The 9554-nt window shown below is 32.8% G+C and overlaps 1 protein-coding gene across 1 annotated transcript in view; it reads right to left on the bottom strand.

The window, feature by feature from the left end:
• Nucleotides 1–2259: 2259 nt before the first annotated feature.
• Nucleotides 2260–9554, bottom strand: part of LOC140754098 (estradiol 17-beta-dehydrogenase 11) — a 42798-nt gene continuing 35503 nt past the window's right edge. Inside the window, exons 4-7 of the mRNA XM_073089010.1 lie at nt 9174–9284; nt 6242–6489; nt 4730–4846; nt 2260–3012 (exon numbers count right to left, since the gene is read on the bottom strand). Of these exons, the coding sequence (XP_072945111.1) occupies nt 2832–3012; nt 4730–4846; nt 6242–6489; nt 9174–9284 (657 nt within the window). The 3' untranslated portion in view covers nt 2260–2831. The remainder of the gene's footprint in view (nt 3013–4729; nt 4847–6241; nt 6490–9173; nt 9285–9554) is intronic.

The following is a 9554-nucleotide window of genomic DNA, read 5'->3' as shown; positions in this document are numbered from 1 at the left end:
TTACTAAGAATTACTAATGATTTATTCTATGTTATGTTTAATAATTGAATATTTCTTAAATTTATATTAAACAGTAATAATTTATTAGTTCCTGAAATTTTATAAATTTCAGAGAACATACTTGTAAGTATTTCACACCCTTAATATAATTGACAATTTTGTTTTTAAATAATGATTAAAATAAAAGACTTGGTGACTATTTGTTGTTTTTTTAATTTCCTTTTTCAATCATTTTACAAAAATACTTTGTTAAACCCCACCCTTCCCATTGTCTTTTATAATTAATTTATAAAAGCATGTATCGTCTAAGTACGACTCAAAATTACTATAGTAAGGCCTGGTTTTTTGGAAAGAAGAGATCTAATTAATAAAATCCTTTTTCAAATTGACACTGAACGACACTGAAACGTAAATACTCATTATATAAGCTTACTAAGAGAAATGTAGAGCTTTATATGTTACAGCTATAAAGTTGGAAATCTCATGCGGTTCCCTTTAAGATTACATCAATTTAAAACAGCTCTATTGCAGAGAATAGGCAGAAAGTTAACTGTAAAATAATTGTAGTTTTAAAATTACCAAAAATAATTTCAAAATATCTCTTCACAAAACAATTACATTTCAGAACGAATGAGGTACCTCATCCTGTTTATTACGAGTATAATTAATCCATTCGATTTCTTTGCGTGTTTTCGTCTATAGAGATTATTATTGCTAAATGAAAATCGGAGTCGATTAAAACAGTATAAGAATAAAGCAGGCATAATTGTAGTCTTATTATCAAAAGGTAAGGATTAGTTTGGAATGCCCAACCTATATTACGCTAACTACATTTTACACTCATAATATAGATTTACTTAACTCACAACAAAAACAAAGCTGTTTTTTAAACTTGTAAAAACAATCCTAAAGTGTATACAAAACGTTATTTCTATTACAATTTACATTTAGTTAATACTATGAGGTATTCAAACATGAATACAGATCACAATCAATTTATGATGCTAAATATTTTGTACAAATTCAAATTAAGTTTATAACAAAAATGGAAGACTACAGACATGTATAAAAGTAAATAAAATAAAAATTAATGGGTGAATTATGAATACAGATATTATAATTCTTCATTCAGCAAGTACTGTGTTTTTTCGGCATTTAATTTTCGAAACAATGTCTCGGTAAATCTAACAAAAAATGACATGTTAATAATGTTGTTAAAAATTAATTACATATCTGGTACTTACGGAGTTGTTGAACCCAAATTACATGAATAAGTACATTAATTTTATTGAGCAAAAAGTCGATTAATACATTATGGAAGTTTTATTTACAGGAAATAACCAGTAGTAGAGTAGAGTAATTAAAGTAAGTACAACTTCAATGAAAAGATTTTATGGAACTTGAATGAGGGTTGGTTTTACTATTAGTTGCGTCCCTCTATTTCACCCGCATTTATGTACCCGTACATAAATGCGGATACAAAATACATATAACTCACATTTGGACTTCATTATTAGAGTAAATTGTAATAGACCTCTATTATATATGAGACTTCATACTGCAGAGAGGTCCAGCTGAATGAAAATTGAAGAATAAAACTCTGACGGGTTGCAGAAATTAACGCGTTCAAACAATATCTTCATTTTGTTTACTATTATAAAAATAAGACTAAGAGGTTACTGTCGCTCATGGATACTTAAAATTAAACTCAGATAAGATTAAAGTCCTACCCGAGGACAGTTGAAACTCCTCCATCGAGTGGATCTTTCTAATACCGCAACGAGCTTTATAATGTTAAAGAAAAAGTACAGATATTGCTTTTTGCAATATTCATTGTATTTTTTTGTTTTAAAATTTAAATGATCCCATCAAATCTGAAGAATTCAATTCGTAACCATGGTACCCACACCATAAATTAACTCTATCCCTATAAAACTCTTATACACGACTGAAGTTAATATAATTGGTAAGCAAACAGTCAATAACATCTAAATATCTTATTTATATTAGAATAGAAGACTCATTCGTAAGTTTAACTTTAGACATCACTTATATTTGATTGCATGATAATATTCTTAGACATATTTCAACTTTTAAATGTTTACGCACGAAATCTTTCAAATGATTTCCACCTTGCTGTAATAATATTTATCAGTTACACGAATGCCTATATTTAAAACACTAAATATCAATTCATTTCATTAATTTCATTGATTTACATAAGGCAATTTTTTGACAGCAATACATTATCCCATACATTACATTATACCATAAGTAGGTACTTATTAACAAAGGTATCTTGGTCCCTTCGCCCTAACCTTATATAGATTTTCCTAAAAGATAAGAATTTGTAAGTACGCACTACATGTTGGAGCGATTTTCCCGTCGTGCGTGCTTAGCTTCAATCACGCGTCTCACACACACGCATCTATTAGCTCGCTACAGTCACTTCGCAGCTAGTGTGCGTTATAACGACAATATGATATAAGTGACACGCGTGCGAGTGGGACCCGCGTGTACACACGCGCGACAGGAAAAGCGCTTTTACAGGTTAGTCACCAGCCGTTAAGTTCGGTTAGGCATTAATGTTATATTAAATAAATATCGTATTTAATTATATGTTGTTCTACAAAACATGACGAAAACGAATAAAATGAAACAAATTATACTCTTTCTTTCCCATTGAACAAATAATTTTCAATAATTAATCACGATATGTAGTAATACATCTATTTATTCATTCTTTTTTATGTTTTACGGAAGATTCAACGTAGTGCGTACTTATTGAGCCATTTCCCAAGCTTCTGACAAAGTTTCTCATCTTTTACGGGTCAGACTTGTCTGTCGTGGCGAGAGGGTGGCGCTAGCGACATGGGGCGCGAGTCGCTCTTTACCGGGATAGCTTTCTGTTGTAATTTCGCGTGCCAAGCCTGAGTGCCTGGCATCGGCGCTGGCGAAGCGTCGGGTACCATCCGACGGATCAGCACTGATATACACGACCATGGTACCACCCTGTAATTATAAAAAAAGATAATTACTATATTTTAAGAACAATAAGGAAATGTGATGAAGTAACTCAAAGTAACACTCTCATTTATGTTGTATTGGAATCGTTCTTTTACATCATATTACTTGGATATCATTTTGTTTTATCTTTGTAAGGATTTAAATATGTGACAATTGAACTATTAAATGCCATTATAAATAACTTATAGCCTAATTTATAACTACCTAATTATCACATAGTATCCAAATTTCTGAGTTTAATATCATGAAAATTATGTGTACATTATATGCACCAAAAAAGGTAGATTGTTTATAAAATTAAAAAGAAAGGAAATACTGACGAGGAGTACCTACTCCCATGGCTTATAGCGTGGACTGTGAACGCGATCCGGATTCTTCATACAGAACTTTTTTGTTTGTTGTCGAAAAATTTTAAAGAATATTTATTTCGAGCCTTTAACAAAGGTAGTTCAGATTATGTTGGGTTTCAATGAGCGACAAAAAGAAAATAAAATATTCAATCTTTATAGAACCTGTTTTAGTTGAAATTCGCATATGGCTTGATTTACCGATAAAAAATTCCAACCGGAGAGTTCCGTACAATGAAATATTCATTTATTTTTAGAATTAGTTATCATTATAATGGTGACACGATTTAAAAGGTAAAACTAACAACGCCGAAAAATAGGGACTTCTTATATGGCGAGTGGCGATCCCTATTTATTTTTAGTATTTGGTTTTCTATCGGCCATCGTTATATGTATGTACATTGCAATTATGCATTACAAAAAATTCAATTGTCTACCTATTACGGTTCAACAGATAAAGCGAAAAATGCCGAAAATTAGCGGTTTTTGTATGGCGACTCCCATTTATTTCATTTTTTTATTTTTAGTATTTGTCTTTATAGTAGCCACCATTATACATAATCTGCGAAAAAGATTAAGTATTTATCTATTACGGTTGCAGTGATTGAGCCTCGTGACCGACGAACAGATAGCGGAAGCTTCGTAATAGGATTCCGTTTTTACCCTTTGGGTACGGAACCCTAAAATCTAAATTTAGAATGGCGTCAGACAATTTTATGCAATTTATATCTTGCGGAAGACAATGTAATTTATTATAAAAACTACTAGTATAATCTAGTATATTTTATTATTAAATTCAATATTTATAATCTAAATGTGAATATGCAAATAAAACAAGCATAGAGAGATGATTAATTGGTCTTGAACGCAACCTTGAATTTTGATATTCTACTATCACTTTATCATTATTTAGCGTATATACCCAATGTTTTGTCTATCATCGAAAAAATTCAAAACGAAATAGCGAAATTAGACAATTTCTGCAACCAATTTTCAACGAATTATTTTATGTATTTTTAATCCTAACAGGCGTTGCATTGTAGACAACTAAGCGTCTACATTACTACATAATACCATTAGATAAATCTGCAAACGCGAGAAAATATCAGTTTCCTAAATCTAAATTTTTTTTTAATATTTTTTTAATAATTATTTTTTTAGTATTATAGCGGGCATTGTAATACATACTCTGTAAAAATTGCAAATGTTTATCTATTGCAGTTCAAGTAAAAGACTTGTGACAGTAACGCTGAAGGATAAGAGAGGTATGCATTTCTAAGCCTCTAAGGGTATACTAATACTTACGTTTTGAGCCTTTGGATCGGGTATTTAAACATATAAACCAAGGTACTTACCATTTGAACGGCATCATCAACCGGAAGAAGCTCGGTATGACCGCCAGCGGCTCGTTGGTGCGTATCGCGAGCACCACGCGGTCCGCCACGTCATTTGAGTTCAGCTGTGGCACTAGCCTGGAATTGATAAAAAACATTAGGTACATAAGGTGGAAATAAGTAACAAACATTGGATAAACATATTGAAGGTGGTGGATCCCCCCGTGGTTTGAATATAAAAACATCATTTAGTCTGCTGTGTTTTGGTTTGCAAGATGTGGTAAAGGAAACACTTACGATGATTTACAACTTGGTCCTCAGGGCTTGCAACGTATCTGTGGCCAACTTCAGGTAGGAATCTAATCTCATCTGATGTTACCCCTCGCTAAACAGGGGTTATAATTTTAATGTTGTCTCATATTGAAATATTATTTGATAATATTATATTATTATGAAAGAATATTAAAAATCGAGGGGGTATACTCCCTTGACATTTGCCCGGGCAAAGAACCCTCTTTATTTTTACCTTTTTATTCGGGTCTCCAGGGTCCCCTCGAGACCCGAATAATCCCTACCCACCCCCATATTGCAAACACAGACGCGGCATATGAGAGGCCAGGTGGGTACGAAGCCCCATCTTGCTCTTGCTCATCTGATGTTGATTACAGATGTCCATGAGCGACAGTAGCCACTTATCGTCAAATGAACCGAATGTCCCTTTGCTTGAAGTTGCATTGATATATTTTAAAAAGATATTGCATTGTTTATTAATACAGACATAATGTAGAGATAACCTGGCATATATACATAACGTTATGTCAGCCCTTGGCAAAGTGTTAATGAACGGAAAATTAGAAACACGATAAGTAGTTGGTCCCAGTCGGTGTCATTAGGTAGCAATCGTTAAACTACGTTCAAAGTTCGGTGAAACATTTCCATGGGTCAGCCATTTCGATTCTCAATTAAAGATTAAATTGTAAATAAAATAAATATGTAGAAAATCGTAAATATCATAATAAACGTTATGTAATGCTTAATGTTTCCTTGATAAGTACTCGTTCGTTTTTAGAAATTACCGCTAAATAATTGTATTTTTTTAAATATTTTGTTGATCTTAAAAAATATATGAATTGGTGTACTTATATTAAAAATTAAGTCGCCCGGATTCTTGTACCTGTTTATTTATTATCAGCACTTATAGTGTTGATACAGTTTAAAAAATAACATGAAATATTAATCATCATATCATATAATGTGGAAGTAAGTGTAGGTAACTTTATATACTGACCTGATTACAATCCTAGATGCTTCTAAAAAGTATCCCTATCCTCAAAGTCAGGAAAATCAGAAACGAGATCTTATAAGCCTATATCACTGCGGAAATATAAAACATACATAGGCTTTAATGTAACCAAAGGCCTATACAATGAATATAGGTACCTATTCCTTGATCATCCGTCAATATTAACATACCTTTCCATGCAGGGAGATTTATGACTACAGTATTAATTAAAGGAAGCGAGACACGATTACCTTGAGTTGACTTCCTCGAACATTCCGGTAGCTCGGATGAAGTAGGGGCAGATGAGTGACGTGTGGATGCCACTAGCCCCTTTCACTTCGAGCTCTAGCCTGAGGGCCTCATCGAAGCCGCACGCCGCCGCCTTCGACGAGCAGTAGTCGACCAGCTTCGCCACGCCGACGTGACCGGCCATGGACGCTATCGTCACTATGTGGCCGTTGTTGTGTTCTATCATGGTGGGTAAGAACGCTTTTACCGTCTGGAAGTATAAAAGGTATATTGGTGGCTTTAAATTAAAAATAGTAATTACCTAGAAATTAAAAATTCCGCTTACGGTGCTCTATGACCTAATCCTTTCTCAATTTAAAAGGACAACTTTACTGAGCTGTTGAACATGAGCAGTTAATTGGTCATACAATACTATAGTCATTAATAAGCAATCACCAAATGATTGTAGCGTCCCCGACTATAATAGAAATATTATTTGGCTCGCAAATATCCTACCACGTCCGCTCGGGCCGACAGTCTCATATAGACTGACTTAATCTTCTTATGACATTTGTGAAGTGACGTATGCGCTCAAGAAAAATACTTATCTACCCACTGACTCTCTGATCGAATACAGAATTAGGCGCTGAAACTAAACATAGCTCTTAGTGGGTATGTTTGTTCCTAGAACAGAACTGCATCTAGAAATAACACAGTTGTATGGCAACCCGCTGATTATAGAGTCGGAACGCCCTGGGTAATAAGTACCTATGTTGCACCACAATGTTTAACACGGGTTAAAACAGATCCAGCTTTGTTGCAACCTAGACTTTGTTAGAGCCGCAACTAAACATGTGTCAGAGGTTTCTATTTACCTTAGCAAATATAAATATATAAAATATTTCCGTACTTGTAGCCGCACAATAGGATAAGTTTTTTAAGTTGAATGTACCGCGATGAAATAAAAACAAGGTAAGAAAAAACCAGACAATAATGATTATTTATATCCAAATTTATTTAACCTAGACCAGGCGATTATTATGGCGATACGCGGGCCAACATACAAAATTATTATGATTATTTAGAGTTAGATGTGGGAAATAATTTTAAATAACACATTCTCATCATTACTGCGCTTGTAGATGCTTATCTATCGGAGCAGTATGCACTTCATACAAGGACAAAACATAGTAAATAATGTTGATTTGTTTAAAACACGGAAAGCTCGGTGCTCTCCGCGTTTGAAACAAGTGTTGATTTCTGTATTTGTATATTAAATATTTAATTACACGTTTTTTGTATTCACAGTATATTGTATATTGTCTTCATATTAAATATAAGCCAGATAATTAATTTACATAGGAACTTTAGCTATTAACGTATGAAAATGAGATATAACCCAGCGCATCCTATGAGAATTAACAAGTACATTCTTAAATTCCTGTGAAAAAAAAACTGTTTTAATGAAGTGACATGTGTATCAGGAAGTTATACATTACGAGGCGAGTATATAGACCATACCGACTTGACTTGTCCTCGCCCGCCGTGTTGAATTTAATATAAGTAGATAAATACGAGTTTATATACTCACACGGCATTTATATTATATTAAGACGGATACAAAAAAAACTGAAGTGATCATTTCAAGCGTTTCAACAACGGATATCATTAAAAGTAATTTAAGCAATGACGTATTAGTATACCAAGCTGCTTCATAGTTGAAGTATTTTTCCATATTACGAGGTTATTCATTAATAAAATGAGACACGACTCCGAAAATGACGAAATCTCGATATACATATTTATAAAATATAACCCTATATACTTTAAAATCAAACTAGTACTTGATTTACTTTACCCAAAGACGAGTTACCGAATATATTAAATACTCAATATATTGTAATTATTTCTATGAGGTCCGAGATGTCCTAGAGCGTACGTTTGCACTTTGTTTGAATTGGACAAGGCCAGTACATAATGAAATCAATAGCTATAAAATTTGCCAGAAATTTTTCATTAGGAATCTATTTAATTCCTTAGTATAAGACTTAATGCGCAATAAGATAATATCGCCCCAAATTAATTATTTATAAGCAAACAACGATTACTTTGTTGTAATGCAATCGTGAGCAAGGTTAATCTTAATATCTGTATAATAATCCGAAACACGTTTGTAATTTTATTAAACTCATCTTCAATGGTTTTGATAGAGCCATGTTGGAGACCTTTATTAAAACTTTATGGTATTGGGTTAAGCTCACAATAAGTAATATTGTTTAGCTTGGTTAATGTTTGATGAAAGGTGCAAGTCACGAAACCTTTTTAAACGGTCATGCGTCAACGGAACCCCCTTTTTTGCAATTGCAAATTTTACATACACAGGATGTTTGCACTACAATAAAATGTTAATGTACTAAAATGTTAATATTTCATTTATTCATATAAAAATTTTTTTCTGTATAATTTTTATATAGACTTGATTTAAAGTTATCTACTACATTTTAAGCAAACAGAAAAAAATCTGATATACTTACCTATGTTTTCATTTGTGTTAATTTTTATATCGGTAATTATTAAATAGTTAATTCTTATCACCGTTAATTCATTAGATACTCTCATTCCGGGCACGGGCTATGCATTAAATTAAGAGAGGTTCAAGCCATTGCCCACCGCGCTGGCTACGTGCGTATTTTAGGCTGTACATAAATCTGAGAACTTTTTTAAAAACTTGGACTTGCAGGCGTGTAGGTTTCCTCACTTTATTTTCTTACGCCGTTTAAGCAAGTCATAATTAATTTATAATACGCATATACTTGTAATAAATCAGAACTAGCCACAACGTAATTATTGCTATATTTAAAGTACTATCTACATATATTTCAGCTCATGCAAATGCATCTTTCCGCTTCAACACAATTTAATGAGGCCGTACACAAACGTTTAATATTTACTTACCCAAAAATGCGCCAATATGTTGACGTCGAATGTCCTTTGTATAAGATCATCTGGAGTATCCAGCAGGTACCGACCGGACACCACACCGGCATTATTAATTAGCAGGGATACCTGTAAAAGAAAGTAGGTACTTCGTTCATAATATACCAACAGAGTTAACTAAAGAAACGTATCATAATAAATAGGACACCCTATCCTGATAATTATGTATAGATGTTTGATACTAAAAAAAACTTCAAAATGTATACTTTTAGACATATTTCGTTATGTGTGAAATAAATCGCACGTCTTTCATTGTAAGATGGATGGATTAATCTTCTGATTTGAAGTTTTCGAGCGAGTGAACAACAATAAAATTAATGAAATCGTTAAATAAAATAT

This window comes from Epargyreus clarus, unplaced genomic scaffold (assembly GCF_041222505.1).
Source record: "Epargyreus clarus isolate Ecla_fem2 unplaced genomic scaffold, WU_Ecla_fem_2.2 ptg000027l, whole genome shotgun sequence".
Lineage (NCBI taxonomy): Eukaryota > Metazoa > Arthropoda > Insecta > Lepidoptera > Hesperiidae > Epargyreus > Epargyreus clarus.
This window is presented reverse-complemented; position numbering and strand designations above follow the sequence as displayed.